Source organism: Piliocolobus tephrosceles, chromosome 2 (assembly GCF_002776525.5).
Source record: "Piliocolobus tephrosceles isolate RC106 chromosome 2, ASM277652v3, whole genome shotgun sequence".
In the NCBI taxonomy this organism is placed as follows: domain Eukaryota; kingdom Metazoa; phylum Chordata; class Mammalia; order Primates; family Cercopithecidae; genus Piliocolobus; species Piliocolobus tephrosceles.
In genome coordinates, this window is record NC_045435.1 from 91,499,663 (window position 1) to 91,520,984 (window position 21,322).

General features: G+C 45.8%; 1 protein-coding gene across 1 annotated transcript in view; it reads left to right on the forward strand.

The window, feature by feature from the left end:
• Positions 1 to 3,324: 3,324 nt before the first annotated feature.
• Positions 3,325 to 21,322, forward strand: part of CDCP1 (CUB domain containing protein 1) — a 57,475-nt gene continuing 39,477 nt past the window's right edge. Inside the window, exon 1 of the mRNA XM_023231789.2 lies at positions 3,325 to 3,535. Coding sequence (XP_023087557.2) covers positions 3,454 to 3,535 — 82 coding nt within the window. The 5' untranslated portion in view covers positions 3,325 to 3,453. The remainder of the gene's footprint in view (positions 3,536 to 21,322) is intronic.

Here is a 21,322-nt window from a genome sequence, read left to right on the forward strand (position 1 = left end):
TAAGTGGAAATTAAAATTAAAATGAGATATTAAGAAGCGAAGTTGGTGGGGCTTAATCAATTGAAAGCTTCATGGTAGGAAGCTGGTTGGCCTGTTTATGAGGGTCAAATGTCCATATGTTTGGGTCTTTCCTCCTGTGCTGGTCAGACTCCCCAGAAGAAGACTTTTTCCACCCCCAATATGGATAACAAAGCCCTTTTGTCTCATCCTCAGAGGCAGGTGGGGCCAGACAGCTGGGGATCTCAGCATTCAGAATGTATATCTTCCCTTTATTTACCTACTTTTACAATGTTTCCTATACCTTCAGCTATGCCTGGCATCCCTCAGCCCACATCCTTAGGTTTTAATCTCTCCAGAAAACAACACTAAAGTTGTTAAACTTACCAACTCTCTAACTTGTCAAGATCTAAAGAGGGATAATATAGGCAGACTCATATCAAGGCACATTATGGTGAAACTTCAGCAACCAATGACCAAAAAGAAGATTCTACAGCTTTAGAGGCAAGAAAAGGGTCTCACAGAAAATAACAAAAATGGGAATGGTTTTGGATTTCTCGGGAACAACACTGGAAGCTGGATGGATGAGGAACTGTTGCCCAGACAGGGGTAATGGTGGATGGGTTCTGAGATCTAACTACAGTGATCTCAAACAGCTTTCTCCCAGCCTTTCTTGTTTTAACTCCTCTTTCACCCTCCAGTTCCAGAATATCTTGTGCTGCCATTTCCTGAGGATCTTTTTTGAGGATTTCTGTGTTAATCGTGTTATTTCTCAGTTTCCCCATTACTGGTTTAGGGTTCTGCCATCTCCAGGCTTCTAATGCAGCTACCACTAGTCCAACTGCTGTCTAGCTTCCAGGGTGATTTTGCTGTTGTCTTCTCTCTGTTCTTCTCACCTTTGTGGGCTTATGTAATTTTTTTTTAATCCCTGTTTTATAGCCTTTGCAGGGTTTCAGAAGAGGTCAAAATTAGATGGAACAGTCTGTTTTAAGACTCACCTTCTTTTTTTTTTTTTTTTTTTTTGAGAGAGAGTCTTACTCTATCGCCCAGGCTGGAGTGGAATAGTGCAGTCTCAGCCCTCTGCAACCTCCGCCTCCCAGATTCAAGCAATTCTCCTGTCTCAGTCTCCTGAGTAGCTGGGACTACAGGAGCCGGCCACCACACCTGGCTAATTTTTGTATTTTTAGTAGAGATGCAGTTTCACCATGTTGGCCAGGCTGGTCTCCAACTCCTGACCTCAAGTTATCCACCCACCTTGGCCTCTCAAAGTGCTGGGATTACAGGCATAAACTACTGGACCCAGCTGAAGATTTACCTTTCAATCTGGCATTTTTCTCTAGCACTAGATTATAGTTACCTACACTGCTTTCCAGTTCAGAAATAACCTTTTAAAATTTACTCCTTCCATTCAGCCATGTTTGTAAAGACAAAACATGTCCATCCTTGGCAATGCTTTGTTCACACACCACTTGGAGGACCAGGACAGTATGTCAGGACATCTTTACTTCAATTATATAGTTGGGTTGTCATGCAAAGGATGCTGAAGTGCCTCCGTGTTTTTCTTCTTTCTTGTTGCTGCTACTTTCTGGAACCATCGCTAATACTTCATATTTGGGAATTAGTGACCCTCATTCCATTTTTACAAAGCTGGTGTCAACTATCCCAAGAAAGACAGCTAAGCAAACTTTGGAGAGATGAAATAGTAATGAAATAACTTGCTCCTTAGGCTTAACTTGTCAAGCAATATTTCTGATATTTTGCATTCAATACACTGCCATTCTAGTAGTGTTGTGGGTGTTACTCTATGTGGGAAACAATGGTGTTATGGATGCTAGGAAAAGATGCTGGGATATATATACCTGCCTAGAATTAGGAGAAAAGACAAATCTGCTTTACCCTCCTGGTCAGCATAAATATTTTTAAAGAGTGTTTAGATTTTTGTCAAGATTTCTTTCTCTTGATGAATTTGTCCTCGATTCAGTGGGGGAGAACCGAGAGCCTCCCTTCGTTTCTCATCCTCTCCCTTCCCTCTAGTTCTCAGTTTTCCCATCTGTCTGCACAAGGACAGAAGTGGACTAGAAGATTAAATCTCAGGTCCCCTTTAGCTCATACTACAGGCCCTCCCAGAGGTGGGGGTGTGAGCAGGGTCATGTTCCAAGTTCTGCTTCCGTTGATGGACTGTGGGCTCCCAGAGGGCAGAGCTACCTCTATTCTCATGATTAAGGACATGGAGAAGGAAGGTGTGATGCTCCTAGGAGATGATTTCCCACCCCTATCCACAAGAAGGATTGGGGCAGCCTGGACAGGCTCAGCCTCCCCAAGAATTAAGCAGAAATTGGGACAGGACTGTAAACTGATGCTGTCACACATGCTTTGGTTCCTGTCCCAAGCCTCCCAGGTTGCTCTGGGTGACACTGGCGCAGCTTCTGGCTATCCATGAACACTAATAGTCCCAGGGAGTCATTTTGGCAGAACTCATGTCTGCCTAGCTAAGAACTCCTGAGCCATCGGCAATCTCTCCCTGTGGCCTGGACTTGGTGTATGGCCTGCAGGGTGGAAGGAGAACCCACAGGGCCTCTGAAGACAGGCAGGTGGCACACCTGCGGCTGGGAGGATTTGGAAAAGGAGTCCAGCGCCATTCATTTTTCATTCATTTTCCAGCCCAACGTTTGACCTGAATGCTTCACGCCCACACTGCACACACTACTCCATTTATAATACACCTCGAGAAGGGCATATACTATTCCATCCACAGCTCAGGGAAAGCATACATACGACTCTACTCACAATTCAACAAAGGGGTGCATCTGCCTCCAATTTACTAGCTACCCTGCGGACCTTGGGCACGTTGTGTGTCTGGAAATACTGCAGGTGATGTGTGCGGAGTAGGCTACCGGCTCATCGTCCTGCAAAGACTAGCTGTACCCCCACCGGCTTTAAAGTCCAGTAGATCTCTGGCCCAAGTCAGGTAGCAGAGGATCCAGGGCTTGGGTAGCCCACAAATAGGATTCTCCTCCAAAACGATGCGCATAATGACCTTTGTCTCCTGGACAGAAAAGGGAAGGTAGACTGGCTTCCTCTATGGGCGACCTTCGCGACTCTGGACAAAAAGACCTGATCGTTCTCAGACTTGGGAAGGAGGACTAAGCCCCGAAAGGTGGGGACAAGTCTGCCCCAACGCCGCAATGGTGAGTAGTAGGGACCCAGGAACCCGGTGCCGGGAGCCCTGCACCCTGGGCGGGAGAGGCGGTCGCTGACGCAGGAAGAGGAGGAGGTGAGAGAGGAGGGACGCACCGGGTCAGCTCGCTCTCCTGCTGCGCAGGGCGGGGCTCGGGCCGGTCCGCCCGCGCGCAGGTGAGCGAGCCAGGGCGGAGCGCAGCTGCGCCGGGCTTGGGCGCCTGCGGCCGCCGCTCCCCACCGTCGCTTTCCCCGCCGAGGCCGAGACGTCCCGAAGTCATGGCCGGTCTGAAGTGCGGGGTCACTATCGCACTGCTAGGGGTTCTGCTGCTGGGTGCTGCGCGCCCGCCGCGCGGGGCAGGTGAGTGACGGGCTTTGGAGGCGGGTGGCGCGGGGTGGTGAGCTAGCCAGCCAGCCTACGCCGGGCGAAGATGCGGCCCAGGGACGTAGGGTGCGTAGGCTGCGGAGGGAGGGCGGGGGTGGCATAATCAAAATGCGCCTGTGGCTCTGGGTCCCCTGACTGTCCGGTTCCTGCGCGCGCCGCGTCGGGTGCGTGGGCCTTGCCCTCCTGGAGTCAACCTTGCCCTCGGCACGTGAGAGTAGCCCCAATCCGGGAGCCTCCCGGTCCGGGGAGATGAGCCCGGTGCTGGCCTAGAAGGCGGGAAAAGGAGCGCCCCGTAGCCGATCCCAGGCGACATGTCCAGGGTGGCGCGCCGTGGGTCCCAGGGTCTTTGCCGGGATTCTTGAAGACATCCAGGCAGGGTGTGGGAAGAGATCTTTCCTCTCCAGGCTCGCCCTCTAACTCCTCGCCTAGTCCAAAGAGAAGGTGCAAGAAAAGTGATTTCATGTCGGCATTTCCCACCAGATCCCCCTTTTCCGTCCGCACGCTGCATCCCCCCTCTCCTAAAGTTGAAGAGCAAAAATGAAATTAGTGCAAAAATGAAAGCGCCCGGATTTCTTTTCGGGGTCCCAGAGAAAGCCGCCAGGCATCTGCGCCGCCGCAGAGACTGGACATTCCCGCGCCCCTCGCACTAATTGGCAGTGGACTTTGACGGCAGGAGGCTGTTGTTCCGGGAATGTGTGTGAATTTCGAGTTGTTTCGGTTGGGAGAAGGGACCTCCACGTCCCAGCGACCTGTGCCAGCCAGGAAATGCCCTGTGGGCCCTAGATGTATTAGAACATAGTAAATAACTTGGTTTCTTCATGTAAGAACTTGATGTGAGGCTAGTACAGGTTTCGCGAGATTAGTACAGGTTTTGTGTTTTTTAAATAGAGCTCTCCAGGAAGTCGTGTGGATTTGATTCCCCTTGCTGCATCTAAGGTGGGTTTGTGTTTGGCAGGTGTAAATTAGATTAAGGAATAAAAGGACGCAAGTGAAGTTGAATTTGGGCGTCCCGGTGACTACCATCATTACAAATACAAGACAGGAGCTTATATATATATATATATATATATAAATTATATATATTAAAGTAGAGACAGGATTTCACTATTTTGCCCAGGCTGGTCTCGAACTCCTGAGCTCAAGTGACCCTCACACCTGGGTCTCCCAAAGTGCTGGGATTACAGATGTGAGCCACTGTGCCCGGCTGATGAATATTTACTATAATTTCTTAGGACTGAATTTTCAAGATTCCCTTTGAAGAAAAAGAATTAGTTTAAGAATAAAAAGGAAGTGAAAATATGTGTAAATGTGTGCTGAGAAAAATGTATGCCTACCAATCTTGGAACTGTATTGAAACTCTGAGAATTGTTTGAGATGTTTTTGGCTTTCTGTGATAACAGTGGGGGAACTCCTCCAGTAAGAATAGGGTGTAAATCAACGTATTGCTAATAATGAGAGCCTCTGTTTCTGGTCTCATTTCTTCCTGTGATCTGGGGTGGCTGCCATTTTGGTCGAGTAGCTCCAATGGAGTCCCTTCCAGGAAGTCCTTGACTGGCTGAGCCCTGTCTCATGGTTCAATGTATAAACAGGTAGAAGCCTAGGAACTTTCCCTTTCGCTTTCTTAAGTTCCTCCCTCTGGTCTCAGGAACTGGCCCTTTGAGGCTACATCAGGCTAAACTGAGAGCTTTTGTGGTTGGAGCAGTTGCCTATATAGTCTTGAGGATCTAACTGGCAAAGGCCTTTGAGAATTCCTGGAGACTGTCCTGAAAGGATGCAGAAAGCCAGAGCCCCAGCACAGTGGATTTGTTTTATAAATCTGTGAAGTCTCTTAACAAAGAAAGATTCAGCAGAGTAAAAATGAACTTGGTGTCACTACAGAGATGAAGAGTAAAGGAAAGTTTGTGTCTTGGTGTCGTGTGTTTGTGTGACTTTGGTATCCCCACCAACTCCCCCATTTCCAAGAGTGAAACACTGGTTACATTGGGATCGTAGCCTTTTGAAAACCTCAATTTGGTTGCTTTCTAAGAACCACTCAGATACCAGAGTCTGGGTCAGTGACCCCAATCTTGCCACCATTGTTTCTTGCCAAAAATGTGAGCAGACAGATCAAATGATGTGTACACACTCCCTGGGCGAGTGTGGGTGTTCATTCTGTTTCCGATTCAAATGAGGAGCTACTGGCTGTTGTCTGGAATGTGTAACTGGCAGGGCTGATGAGTCTCCCCCAGCTCCTCCCCCACATCCCCACAGATTTGCATGACTTGGAGTCAGACCTGCTAGCCCAAGGGCTCACCTCAGATGCTGCCATTTCATCTGTGATGGTTGCACGCCTTGCATGTGCAGACACACACTCTTCTGGGCGTTCTCCCTGACTATCAATGTGGGGGAAGGAAATTAAGATGTTTTAAGTTGCATATAGTTATTGTAGAAAAAGTGGCAATAAATATAACCAAAATGAAAAAAATTATCTATAAGCAAGCTGCCTTATTCACTTTGATGCAGTCTTCTTCCCGTGTATGCGTGCACACTCATGTGCGCAAACCAAACATGGGATCATCCCATTGTATGGCTTTAACCAGTCCCCAGTTGTTGGACATTTAGGTTGCTTCCAGTTTTTCTTATTAAAAATAGAACATGTCCAACAATAGTCAGCTGCTTGTATCAATTTTAATAGGTCTATTCAGGGAAAAGGCACTTGAAATTACATAGCGCAGACTAGAAAATGACATGAAAGGATGAACCATTATCCTCATGTTGCTGAGGTTATAAAACAGTATGAACTGGATTATTCCATTTTTATGTATCTGAGAATGTGTTCTTTGGCTGTGTTGTTCTGCACACTCTTTTTTTAAATTTTTGAGACAGAGTTTCACTCTTGTTGCCCAAGCTGGAGTGCAATGGAGCGATTTCGGCTCACTGCAACCTCCATCTCCCAGGTTCAAGCGATTCTCCTGCCTCAGCCTCCCAGGTAGCTGGGATTACAGGCGCACACCACCACGCCTGGCTAGTTTTTTGTATTTTTGGTCGAAACGGGGTTTCACCATGTTAGTCAGGCTAGTCTTGAACTCCTGACCTCGGGTAATCTGCCCACCTCGGCCTCCCAAAGTGCTGGGATTACAGGCGTGAGCCATCGCACCCATGTTCTGTACCTTCTTAGCTATTTTGTCCAGCTACAGTTCTGGAAGTAGAGTTGCTGGTATGAAGAGTAGAGGCTTTTAGGGCTTTGGACGTGTATTTCCGTATTCTGGAAGCAGAGTTGCTGGGATGAAGAGTAGAGAGGTTCTTAGGGCTTTGGAAGTGTATTTCCGTATTCTGGAAGCAGAGTTGCTGGGATGAAGAGAGGCTCTTAGGGCTTTAGATGCGTATTTCCTTGTTCTGAAAGCAGAGTTGCTAGGATGAAGAGTAGAGCGGCTCTTAGGGCTTTGGATGCGTATTTCAGTGTCGCCTGTGGAGAGCCTGTCCTGGTGTACTTTCCAGCTGTCAGTTTGTTAGTGCCTGTTTCTCACGTTCTCCCAGGCTCACTGTTGTTTCACCAGCATCTACGGAAGAAGTATTTTCCTCCCTCCAATTTGGCAAATAGGATCTGGACAGTGTTGGTAGAGACTCAAGAGTCTTAGAAGCACCACCCTAGCTGGATGGTACTAATGGCTCACCAGTGCTTTTTTGCCAAAAGAAAACGGAACTGGGTCCCTTGGCTTATAGCACAAGCCTCACCTGCATTTTTGCCTAGCAGTGCTGACCTGGGTTTGGATGGGATGGGATGAGGTGGGAAGTGGGTAGGGAGAGAAGTTTGCTGGTCAGAAAGACCCCTGATTGAGGTCAGGGTGGGTAAGACAGTGGGAGATAATGAGACCACTGATGTGGGGGACCGGTTGTTAGGGTTCTCTGCCTTGGTGGTTAAGAAAAGTTTATACCCGGCCGGGTGCAGTGGCTCACGCCTGTAATCCCAACACTTTGGGATGCTGAGGGGGGAAGATCACCTGAGGTTAGGAGTTCAAGACGAGCCCGGCCAACATGGCAAAACACCGTCTGTACTAAAAAATACAAAAATTAGCCAGACATGGTGGTACACAGCTGTAATCTCAGCTACACAGGATGCTGAGGCTTGAGAATCACTTGAACCCAGGGGGCAGAGGTTGCAGTAAGCCTAGATCATGCCACTGCACTCCAGCCTGAACGACAGAACAAGACTTTGTCTCAAAAAAAAAAAAAAAGAAAGAAAGAAAGAAAAGAAAAGTTTATACCCCTTAACTATCATTCTAAATTATGAAAAGTATACCACAATCAAATTATTTAAAACCATTTCACACAACCTTGTAATTTGCCCATCATCTCCCAGGCAGCTGGCAGCATTCTAGACAACCAGGTAAGGAGAGCCAAGTTCCTTCCCTCACCTCTTTGTAGCCTTGGGTTTGTATCTGGTCCATCAGTTCTTAAAAGTATTAACTACTACTGCTGCTTGTAATAGCCAACACATTGAGCATTTACTGTGCCAGCCACTCCTCTGAGAATTTTACACATAAGCATCTTCTGATTAACATCAGTAATCCATTCCTGAAAACCAGACATTCTGCATGAAAATACTAAGCAACACTATACATCTCATTATTTTGTGTGGGAAAAATTATAACAATCCACTGCACAGCAATGCAAAACCTCTAACAGTTTCTGAAGGCGTGATGAAACACAGAAAGATACCTGTATATAATTAACCAATCCTCTTAAGCATAAAGTGCATAAGACATCACTTGAGGACTACCAAACCATTTACATGGTTGTTTGCAAACAGTTGCTTTGTGTGCAGTAACGTAGGGCACCTCCCTTTGTTGACATTTTTGACACTTGGGGTGTCCTCACTTGATCCTGACATTCTTTTTTTTTTTCTTTCTCACTCTGTCGCCCAGGCTGGAGTGCAGTGGCATGATCTTGGCTCACTGCAACCCCTACCTCCTGGGTTCAAGTGATTCGCATGCCTCAGCCTCCCGAGTAGCTGGGATTACAGACGTGCACCACCACGCACAGCTAATTTTTGTATTTTTAGTAGTGGTGGGGGTTCACCATGTTGGCCAGGCTGGCCTCAAACTCCTAGCCTCAAGCAGTCCACCCACCTCGCTCTGCCAGTGCTGGGATTATAGGCGTGAACCACCACACCCAGCCAGATCTTGACGTTCTTGATCCTAGTGTATTTGGAATGTAAGTCAAGATTTTCTGCACATAATTTTGTTTAAAATGTGTTGAGGTTAGAGATGTAAATATACACATTTCTGAAATAGACTTTGGCCAAAAATAACTTTGATAGATGAAACATAAGTTCTACAGTGTTCAATGATAAAAATGAAGCTATTTTCTCCTGAGAGAATGTAAATGGGGGAGGTGGTCTTGAGTAGGTCTGCATGTCATTTAATTCTCCATCCTCAAACAAGTACTCTTACTAACTTCCTGTTAGTAGGCACAGAGAGGTGACGTGACTTGCCGGGCTCCCTGGCTGGTGTGTAATGATGCTGAACTGGCAGCCCCAGGAGTATGACTCCAGAACCCAGCTCAGTAATAGGACTGCAAGGCCAGTAAATGCCTCCCCTCAGGGTGTGAATATTCTTAAATCATAAATTTGAGCATGTCTTGGAAAAGGAAATTAAAACTGTTCCCTGAGCACAGATGGCATAGCTTTCTTTAAGTTTTAAATGAAGTCAAATGATCCTACCCTCAATGACAGAAGATCAAAGGGTTCCATGTGAAATGTGCCAAATGCAAAAATGCACAAGGTGACAATCTGCTGCCTTTGCCTGGGTAAATACAGTCTCCAGAAATGAGTTTTATCAACTCCCTGAGTCCAAAGATTATATAGAGTTGAAGTCGGGCTGTTGTCTTTATTTTGGGTCTGCCTAATTCCTTGGCATCTGCCATGTCACAAAACACTTGGAGCCATGAGAGGGCTTCTTTAATTCTTGACAATGTGTGGTCCAGCTGGGAGCTGAGCTAGAACGGTGTACATCCAGGCACATGGCATGTGCACCCAAAGAGATGCCTTATCTTCTGTTACTGATCTGAAGGCAGGAACATCTGGCCATCTCAAACAAGGACATTTGGCTAAAGCAATGTTTAACCCCGAGAGCAGCTCAGAGCAGGCAAGCAGTTTCTGGGACATCACAGAGAATGCAGAGGTGGTAAGATGAAGCCCCTGAGTTTGAAGGACTCACGGCATCTCTTGGACACAGGTAGACACTCAACTCCTACACAGAGTGACCACCAGCCACAGTAGAGAGGTACACACCAAAAACCAAACAACGTAGTGGGACGAGTTATTACACACTGCTGCTCATACTGGAAGTCTGTGCTCTGCTGGAGTCTGCCCAAGGACACTGTGTCAGGAGGGTTCAGCCTGTGTTGTATGGGCTATTTTCACATCAACTGCCCTGCTGACAAGTCTCGCTGGAGTTGCATCCTGGGCCACCTTCAAGGATACAAACACCAGGCTCTCTTTTGCCTCTGAGTTCTTGCTCACTGCTACATTTCCCATGTCCTCAGACTATACATCCCAAAGGGCTCAGCTTCCCAGTTGGAAATTGGTGGAGGGAGGAGGGCAGAGAAATGGAAGGACTGGAGCCAAAAACCTCACTGGACTCAGAGTTGCCTTTCCAGCTTTTTGGAGATAGCATCACTCAAACAAGTTTTGGAGTTGGTCAAAGCTTGGTTCAAATCCTCACTCCACCGCTTATTAACCAGGTGCGCTGGGCAAGTTGCGTAACCTGTAGGAACAGCAGCACCCTGAGGCTGGCTGGAGGTCTGAATGAAATGATGTGTGCACTAGTCTGGCCTAGAACAAATTCCCCGGTTAGTGAGAATTGTCATGACTGTGCTATAGTTTGGATGATTGTTTCTTCCAAATCTCATGTTGAAATTTGATCCCCAGTGCTGGAGGTAGGGCAAAATGGGAAGTGTTGGGTCATGGGGGTGGATCCCTCAGAAGTGAGTGCGTTATTAACTCTGTTAGTTCCCTAGAGAGCTGGTTGTTAAAAAGAGCCCAGCACGAACCCCCTGCCCTCCCTGCTTCTCTCGCTATGTGATCTCTACACGCCAGCTCCGCTTTGCCTTCTGCCATGAGTGGAAGCAGCCTGAGGCCCTCACCAGATGCTCAATCTTGAACCTTTTAGCCAGCAGAACCATGAGCTAAATAAACCTCTTTTCTTTTCTTTTCTTTCTTTCTTTTTTTTTTTTTTTTTGAGATCGAGTTTTTACTCTGTTGCCCAGGCTAGAGTACAATGCCACGATCTCAGCTCACTGCAACCTCCGCCTCCTAGGAAGCGATTCTCTTGCCTCAACCTCCCGAGTAGCTGGGATTACAGGCACCTGCCACCACCCCCAGCTAAGTTTTGTATTTTCAGTAGAGATGAGGTTTTACCACGTTGGCCAGGCTGGTCTTGAACTCTTGACCTCAGGTGATCCACCTGCCTTGGCCTCAGCCTCCCAAAGTGCCAGGATTACAGGCATGAGCCACTGCACCCAGTCAAACCTCTTTTCTTTATCAATTACCCAGCTTTAAGTATTCCTTTATAGCAACACAAAACAAACTAAGACACTTTTATTATTTGAGTCAGGTCCAGGAAGAACATTTAGATATTCAACAGGCAGACAACCTGGGCCAAAATTACAGGCTATCATAGTGTGTATAACCAGGTCTCCAGTGGGAGACATTAAGATGGTTTTCAGACTTTTGCTACCTACACATTGTACTTTGGTTACTATCCCAGTGCAGTCGACTTTGGGGATGTGTAAGGATATCTGTGGAAGAAATTCCTAGAAGTGAAGCTGCTCGTTGAAAAGCTGTATGAAGTTATTCTAAAACACACTAGAACAAGTTTTAAAAAATATTTTGCAAGCCAGTGCCTGCACACACATGAATTGCCTGTTAGCCAAGGAACTGACTGGACCAGTTTTCTAACAACTTAAGTATCATGCTTAATTACACTTGAGGTGGGAATGAGAACACCCAAGTGGTCTCCTGGAGATTGCAGCTATCTTCATGACCAGGTGTTATTAGCCAAGACTGGGCTGGAGTTTGCCAGTCTGTGAAACCAGAGCTAGATCTCCATGGAGGGAAACCTGGCAGGGCTCTGGCCTTTAATCTCTGCTGAGAGATGGAGGATTATTCTGGAACTGGCTCGGAAGTTTCCGACAGTCTTATCAGGCACTTCAGCCTTGGGCTACATCTATCAGGGCCACGTTCTTATCTTCGTAGAACATAGACGACTTTTTTTTTTTTTTTTTTTTTTTTTTTGAAGCACTCTCGCTCTGTCGCACAGACTGGAGTGCAGTGGCACGATCTTGACTCACTGCAGCCTCTGCCTCCCAGGTTCCGGCAATTCTCCTACCTCAGCCTCCCGGGTAACTGGGATTACAGGCACGTGCCACCATGCCCAGCTGATTTTTTTTTTTTTTTTTGTATTTTTAGTAGAGATGGGGTTTCACCATGTTGGCCAGGCTGGTCTCGAACTCCTGACCTCAGGTGATCTCACCTCAGCCTCCCAAAGTGCTAGGATTATAGGAGTGAGCCACCATGCCCAGCCTAAAAGACATTTTTCAAGTTGTAAACAATGCTTAGATCATCTTGCAGAAGCTCACCATAATGTGAATGGTGCCAAACCCTCAATATAACTTCTTCTAGCCTCACTGGCCTCTGCCTCTATGGGGAATACAACTCAAGTTCCAGGCAGGAACCTGGAATGCTGGTGGGAAGGTATGTCCCACTGGCATCTTCCCCTCCTTGCCCTAGTCGCTAGAGACTGGAAACAACCCAAATACTCATCATTAGAAGCAGGTTAGGTAAATTATGCTACATCCAAACAATGAGATGTTAGGCAACTATTTAAAAGAATGACGTAGCTCTCTGTAAACTAATGTGGAGTAACCTCCAAGATACATTATGGAGAGAAAAACACAAGAATCAGAACAGTATGTATGACATGCAACCTTTTGGCAAAATAAAATGAAATAGGGATGGTATATAAATACACACTTACATATTAATAGATTACTTCTGGAAGAGTGCACAAAATCTGGTAATAGTGGTTGCCTATAGGAACAGAACTAGATTCAAGGGTGAGAGAATGACTTTTTACATTTTGTTTTATTTTATTTTGTGCTTCATGTATAATTTATCTAAATGTAAAAGTATTTTTCAGCTCTGCTGAGATATAATATACATACCATCAAATTTACCAGTATCAATTGTATAATTCAATGGGTCTTATCAAGTGCATGGTATAACATTTCTATCACCCTGCAAAGTTCCTCCAGATTCCTTTGCAATAAACCCATACCCCTTAGCCCCTGGCAACCACTGATTTGCCTTCTACCACGGTAGTTTTGCCTTTAAAATATTTTTAAAATAAAAACAATTTAAAGCCAGGTATGAATATAGTACTCACTGTTTTTGTTGCATTAAAACAAATTTCTCAAGTATAGACCCCATCTTCAAAAAAGCCTGAAGTTACTTCCTGCAGGAATTTGGTTGTGTAGAAGGGATGGAGTAGAAGTGTTAAGTTGCTAGGAATCGAGGAGCTGATGACCAAAAAACTGCCTTCTCGACTTGCAGCAGTTTTTCATGAAGAGCAACTTGCTGTGATTTGTTTTGTTTTGTTTTTTCCCTATCTACTTTTAGGGCCTAGCACTGAGCAGGCCTAGAAAATTTGATTTATTATTTGATTGATAACTGGAGATCATCTGTAAGAGCAAAGCAGAATATAGTGGAATGAGAATTAATGCTTCATTGCCCCAAATTTTCTAGCTGAGTTTTGTTCCCATCCTCCTCTTTCTTCCTTAGCAATACTCTTAGCAGTAGGGCTAACTTCTACTGTAAGGAAGGAATATGGGTCATGAAAAGGAAAGTACTTTGACCCACAGTCTTTCTCCCTTTCAGGAAGAACCATCTGCTTTTTTTCTTCCACCCACCTACACAATGTGCTTTGGAGCCAGGCTTCTTAAAACTCCCAATTCAGCATTTTTGGTTCCTCAACTTAGTTTTTCACATCCCTGAATTCTTAGAAGGTCTTGAAAAGATCTAGCCCAGTCCAAGGTCATTTTGGTAAGAAATTCTGTTCTTTCTGGAGATATTGGAGGCCCCTTGTGCATCTAGCTCTGTGCACCCTTATCCCTTGCTCTCCAAGGACTCACCATCTGGAAGGGATTCTAACATGTAAACCAGGGGCTACAAATTGATGGCCTGGGGGGCTTGGCCTAGTTCTGTTTTGTATGTTTTGAAAAAACCTAAATTACAAAGTATTTGGTAGAGCTGGCACCCTCTGATTCAACAAAGACCCTCTTCCCTATGTTGCCTTTCATATTTGGGTTTGCAACACTTTCCAGTGTAATAAGTACAGCAAAAGATGCAGGTATTAGAATTGCAATATAAGCTTCTATAGGCAAGACAAGAGAAAGAGGAGGACAAGATATTCTCCTGGTGCCTGAGGTCTGTGGGACATCCTTAACAAAACCCTGAGTTTGGCCCTGGAGCAGAAGTATAGCTCTGTTATTAATTACCAATAACCTCACAATTTTTTTTTTTTAATATTTAAAATCGCATCTCCCACCATCTCTGAAATGACAACTTGCTAAGTGATCCACTATCTGGAAAGAAGCAATTCAGAGTTAATTCTTCAATATCTGATTTATAACTGGAGATCACCTACAAAAGCAAGCAGAATATAGTCTAATGAGGATTAAATTCTTGATTACTCCAAATTTTCTAGCTTGGGTTTTGTTCCAAGCCTCCTTTTTCTCCCTTGGCAATAGCTGTTAGCAGTAGGGCCAACTTCTACTGTAAGGAAGGAATGTAGAAAGTGCTCTGCCCCACAATCTCTCTCCCTTTCAGGAAGAACCATCTGTTTTTTTTCTTCCATCCACCCACACAATGTGCTTTGGAGCCAAGCTTCTCAAACCCATCTCAGCATTCTTGGTGCCTCAACTTAGTTTTTCATATCCCTGAATTTTTGGCATGTTCATCTTAAGATCACTGGCTGGTCCCAGCATTGACACTGTCTTGTTGCCAATAATGACCATCCTAGTTGATGTAACACCTTCCATAATGACTATCCTTGTTCCTGTAACTTCATTATGATGCCCAAACACCTTTTATAATGGCTGTCCTCATTGACTTAACACCTTCCACATCAGTACCTTTTACTGCAGTCACCCTTGTGGATGTATCTTCCACCATGACTATGCTTGTTGATACAGTATCTTCCGTAATAGCCTTCCTCATTGACATAACACCTTCCAAAGGTGTTTCTGATATAGGTTATTTTGGAGAATGGTCTGTAATGGCCATCCTCATTGACATAACACCCCCTGGAGGCTGCCCTGGGCCCTCTAGGTGAGGAAGGCACGTGTCTGACTGGCCCCGAAGATCTCCTGGAGTGTGCCGCATTGTGTTGCTGATCTGTTTATCCTGGGCTGCCTGGTTTGCTGTGTAATCACGTTATTGACCTGGCTTGTGGTCGCTTACAAGGGCTTCATTCAGAAAGCTGTTTGCCATCTCAGGCTGTGTGGTTTGCTCTCCCATTCCCCAGTTTAAGATTGCTGGACATGACAACAGCAACAACAGAAATGGTGTTAATCCCTAGTCCCTAAAACAGAAGGTTTAAACTGAGGGATGTATTCCTGGTTGGCTGCCCTGGCCCCTGGGGTGGCAATACACCCACACTCCCCAGTCAAGTCCGCTGGAATGATCAAGAGATTGGGGCTTTGCAGTTAAAAAAGAAGTAGATCTAGGCTGGGCATGGTGGCTCACGCCTGTAATCCTAGCACTTTGGGAGGCCGAGGCGGGCGGATCACGAGTTCAGGAGATGGAGACCATCCTGGCTAACACAGTGAAACCCTGTCTCTACTGAAAATACAAAAAATTAGCCAGGTGTGGTGGTGGGCACCTGTAGTCCCAGCTACTCGGGAGGCTGAGGCAGGAGAATGATGTGAACCCAGGAGGCAGAGCTTGCAGTGAGCCGAGATCGCACCACTGCACTCCAGCCTGGGCGACCGAGCGAGACTCTGTCCCCCCAAAAAAGAATAAGTAGCTCTAAGGCCTCAAAAACATGGGTTTCTCCCCTTGCTCAGCGGGTACTTGGTGGAAGCTGACATCCCAAATGGTCACTTCCTCTCACATCCTGGCTGCAGTGGGTGGGTGCTGCAATCTGTCTTTCCAGGGCAGCAAGAAAGGAGCAGGGAGTGAGTCAGCTAGTGGTCATCTTTCAGACCACAGTGAAGCAGAGGATGGATTGCTGCCAAAGTATCGGAAGTACAGTCAGTGACGGAGGTGGTGAGGACAACAGAGATGGAGGAGGAGCAGATGCTGTTCCTGATTGATTGTCCAGGCCTTGTGATAATGAGGAAGAGTTCGGGGGACTCAGAGGCAAGATTATAGGCCAAGGGAAGGGCCCACACTAGGGAGAGACTCTCATCTTGGAGGGCTGCTAGCCTCTTTCCTACCTACAGAACATTTTCTGGAGCCACTGCAGCCCCCTCACTAGTGTAAAGGGAAAGGCGGACAGTCAGAGTGGCGTTTAGGACAGAAAACTCCAGCACTCCTCTGCTGCTGGTGTTGAGTGGTACAAGCTGAAATGCGTCTCTAACCACTGCTCTTCTCTAGCTGGGGTTCAGAGCAAACACTTAGTCCCAGGCTGCCCAGCTTGTGACCTTAAAGGAACAGAAGGTGCATGGGCTTTGGAATCAGGCAGGCCTGGGTTTGAAGCTCAGCTGTGTGTCTTCCCAGTGTGAATTTAAGCAGTTTACCTAAAGAAAATGTATAGAAAGTGCCCGGCACATGGCAGAGGCTGAACAAATGGCAGCTGCTAAATTATTGCCATCATTCCTAGTCGCCCTCTCCCACCTGCCTTCAGCCTTGGCCAGTGCCTACACAGCCTACTTCTTCTGGACTCTGGATTTTAAAGCCAGGCTCCCCACCGGATTGCCCTTTGATCTCTGGTTTTTGTCTGGGGCTCTTGCTCAGCCCACAGGTCTAGGTGAGATGACCAGCCATACACTCTCTTGGCCATATTGTCACCTTCTCTCTGACCCACTCATTTGCCTCCCTCCTGTCACCTTCCAGTATCTGGATGTTAAAGTTTTACAGTAAACCCAATGTTTTAGACATCCTTGTTGATATAATATTTTCATAAAGGCTGGCTTATCTATATAACACCTTCCATCTGGTAATTCAGCTCAGAAGGGGAGGCTCAGCATCCCAAACAATACCTTGTATTTGTCCAAACTTCTTTCCTTGAGCAGCTCGGCAGGTCCACAAAAACAACCCCATCTTTCCCTGCCTGGTACCCCATCTAATTAAGAGTTCTGTATTGGTTTTCTTCTTTAAAAAAGTATATATATTTTTTTCTTTTTTTTTTTTTTAGACGGAGTTTCACTCTTGTTGCCCAGGCTGGAGTGCAATGATGCGATCGCAGCTCACTGCAACCTCCTCCTCCTGGGTTCAAGCAATTCTCCTGCCTCAGCCTCCCATGTAGGTGGGATTACAGGCATGCGCCACCACGCCCAGCTAATTTTGTATTTTTAGTAGAGATGGGGTTTCTCCATGTTGGTCAGCTGGTCTCAAACTCCTGACCTCAGGTGATCCACCACCTCAGCCTCCCAAAGTGCTGGGGTTACAGGCGTGAGCCACCGTGCCTGGCCAAGAGTTCTGTATTGGTTTTCTATTGCTGCATAACAAATTGCCAGAAACTTGGTGTCATAAAAACAACACCTGTTAGCTCACAGTTCTGTAGGTCAGAAGTCCAGAAATGTACAGCATGGGTGGGTTCTCTGCACAAGGTCTCAAAAGGCTAAGATCAAGATGTTGGCCAGGCTACATTCTCAACAGGAGCTTGTGGTTCTTTTCTAAGCATGTTGGTTGTAGCAGAATTCAGTTCCTGTGGCTGCAGGTCTGATGTCCCCCTTTCCTTGCTGGTTTTCAACCAACACTGCTCTCAGCTTTCAGAGACCACCTGCATTCCTTGTCATGCGGACCCATCTCCAACACTAGCTACAGAGACTATCCCTGATGTTGAATTCCTTTCACACGTCGACTCCTTTTCTCCAGGAAAAGCCCAACCTCTTTTAAGAGTTCAGCTGATTAGGCCAGACCCACCCAGGGTAGTCTCCCTTTCCTAAAGTTAACAGTACCATTCAACGTAGCCTAATCAGGCGAGTGATATCCCATCCCTCCCACACTCAAGTGGAAGAGATTCTACAAGGATATGGGTCACTGGAGGGCATCTTAGAATTCTGCCCGCCCCTGGGTGCTGTGGCACAGAGGCTCTGCCCCCTCTCAGAATGGTAATGATCATGGCCATCACTCTTTGAGGGCCGGCCACGTGCCTGGCTTTGCACATGTGGTCTCATTCCAATGCTTGTGAAAGCCCTGCACAGTTGATGTTTTTAGCCAAATGCTGCAGATGAGAAACTTGTGGTTCAGAGAGGTCAGGTGGCTTCTAGTGGCCCAGCCAAGTGACTGAAGTGATGAGGCACACAAGACAGGGAGTATTACACATGTGAGGTCAGGTGATGGGGGCCGCAGAACAGGTCTCTGTCTTAATAGAACCTCTTCTCCTGCTGCCTTTTGCTCCTCCCCAGTGAGTGGATTTTCAAAACTACAGGCTGAACTAACCTAGAGCTGAACATTTTGGTGTGAAGTGTTTCCCTGCTACCACGTCTCTAGTGTTATCCTTTGAGGGATGATGAATGGTAAGGTAGAAATAGCCAGATATAACCTTCTGGAAAAGCTCATTTTAAACTGAACTTTATTTTTAGTTTAAGCAGCTCGTGGCTTATGTTCAGACAAGTAAGAACGTTTTCTTTTATATGGCTTTTTTTTTTTTTTTTTTTTTTTTTTTGGAGACGGAGTCTCGCTGTGTCGCCAGGCTGTAGTGCAGTGGTATGATGTCGGCTCGCTGCAACCTCTGCCTCCCAGACTCAAGTGATTCTCCTGCCTCAGCCTCCTGAGTAGCTGGGATTACAGGCATGTGCCACCACACCTGGCTAATTTTTGTGTGTGTGTGTGTTTTTTTTTAAGTAGAGACAGAGTTTTACTGTGTTGGCCAGGCTGGTCTCGAACTCCTGACCTCAGATGATCCACCTGCCCTAGCCTCCCAAAGTGCTGGGATTACAGGCGTGAGCCACCACACCCAGCCTTACATGGCTTTTAATCACCAAAAAAGGGCAGTCCTATAAGAACATTTTTCACAGGCCTGCCCCCAGCAGTGTCCCTTATTCAGTGCGTGGCCTACAGAGACCAAAGTAAGGTCTCTGAATGCAGTGGTCAACGGGCTGCATGATGTGCTAACCAGTTTTTCACTTATCAGGGAAATCCTTCTTATTTTTCATGACCTTTTGCCATCTTTTGAGTTTTCTAGTTATGACATCATTTTTGTTTAAACAAGTTTCTCTCCCTCCCTTCCACAGTAATCCAGGGGATTACTGTGAATATATATGAATTTCAGGCTATGCAGTTTCAGTCAACTTTTCATTGGCATGCAAATTAGTAATTAGCAGTTAATTCTCACCTACATTATGCTAAATGAAATAAGCCAGATACAAAAGGACGAGGACTGTCTGATTGCACTTAGATTAGCAGTCAGATTCATAGAGACGAAGCAGGATGCTGGTTACCAGGGCTCCGGGGAGAGATGGGAGTTATTATTTGGTGGACACAGGGTTTCTGTTTAGGATAATGAAAACATTCCAGAGGCGGATGCTGGTAACTGTTGCACAACAATGTGAATGTGCTTAATGCTTCTGAACTACACACTTAAAAATGGTTACAATGATAAAGTGTGTGTATGTATATTTTACTATAATAAAGAAGCAAAAAGAAATATTTGCAGGGTTTATTTATAGGTGTTTTCTCCCTTTTCTATTTTATCGAGTTGGGTTTTTTTTTACCACAATAAAAAAAAAATGTTTTTTTTTTAAAGAAGTAAAGCATAGGCCAGGCATAATGGCATGCACCTGTCATCCCAGCATTTGGGGAGGCTAAAGCTTGAGCCTAGGAGTTCAAGATCAACCTAGGCAACATAGGAAGACCCCCGTCTCTACAAAAATAAAAACAAAAAAATTAGCTAGGCATAGTGGCATGCGCTGGTGGTCCCAGCTACTCAGGAGGCTGAGGTGGGAAGATTGCTTGAGCCCGGGAGGTCAAGGCTGCAGTGAGCTGTGATTGTGCCATTGCACTCCAGCCTGAGCAACAAAGCAAGGCCATGTCACGGAAAGAAAAAAAAAAAGGAAGCATACGTTCCAATTCTGTGGTTAGCTTTGTAAATGTACTATTGGTTTCTAATGCTAGACTCTGTCTCTGCTAGAAAGGAAGGCTTGACACACTTAGGAGGCTTCTCCCCTTACAAGGCCCAGGGACAACACTTGTAAGCAACTGCCCCAAGCATAACTCACTGCACTTAGGGTTCAGATCATGAGGAAGGACCAACAGGTTTGTCTCCTCAATTTTCAGAGTTGTGCAAACAACAATTTGTTGTAACAAGAACCGTGAAGCCCTGTAAGAACCTAGTTAGTACCTTGAGGGCAGAGACTTTGAATCATCTGTGGATGAGACCTTATGCCCAGGACCTTACAGGCACAAAGAGCGACTCAGAAGGGGTTTGGTGTATGTCCAGAAGGATGGCGGGAGAGGAGCTTCTCAGCATACAAGAAAGTTTCACATAGCTAGCAATGGTTTTTCTGAGTTTTAAGAATTGTTTTATTGTGGCTGGACACAGCCTCAAGTCTGTAATCCCAGCACTTTGGGAGGCCAAGGCAGGAGGATTACTTGAGCCCAGGAGTTCAAGACCTAAGGTGATATCCTGTCTCTACAAAAATTAAAAAATTAGTCAGGCATGGTGGCCTGCGCTGGTGGTCTCAGCTACCCAGGAGACTAAGGTGGGAGGATTGCTTGAGCTGGGAGGCCGAAGCTGCAGTGAGCCAAGATCACACCACTGCTCTACAGCCTGGGTGACAGAATGAGACTATGTCTCAAAAAAAAAAAATTGTTTTATTGAGACTTAAGTAATCAAATCTTAAGTGTATAGCTGGATAATTTTTAGGTGTGTGTGTGTCATGCATGTGTGTGTGTGTGCGTGTCTTGTAACCAAGATTTGGAACATTCTAGTACTGCAGAATTTTCTCTCTTGCCCCTTTCTAATCACCTGCCCACCTTCCCCACCCCAGGTTCACTATTCTGACTTATACAAGCACAGATTGGTTTTGTCTTTTTGAACTTGATATAAATAGGATTTATATCAAGTCTTTTGTGTGTAGATTCTTGTTTAACCGCCCCCCTGCTGACTTTTTGTCAGAAGAACTTGAACAACTATTTAATCTCTGATGGCAAGGTTGGACCATTGGAATGAGGTACTCTGGGGGGAATACTGAAGACACTGGAAATGCAGTAACTTCTAAACATTTAGCAGGTGAGGGAGGGGGCTATGGGCCTTTGCATGTGTGTCCCTGAGTGTACACACAGATGGGTTTTTAAATCTACTCCTTTGATTCTTCTCCAGCCATCCTTGTGATCCTCAGTGACTTTCATGGTCCTCATGACTCACACTTCAAGGTCTAAGAAAATAAATCTTGTTAACATTTCATAAAATGTTAATGTGATTTAAAGTAGCCTTGTGGCATTTTAGCATCTTGCATGAATTATTTACAGTGGTCATAAGCTGAGTTATATTTGTTATTTAATTCTGCAATTCCCATGTTCAAAGTCTGTTATTATGCAGCTTTCTTACCTCTGTG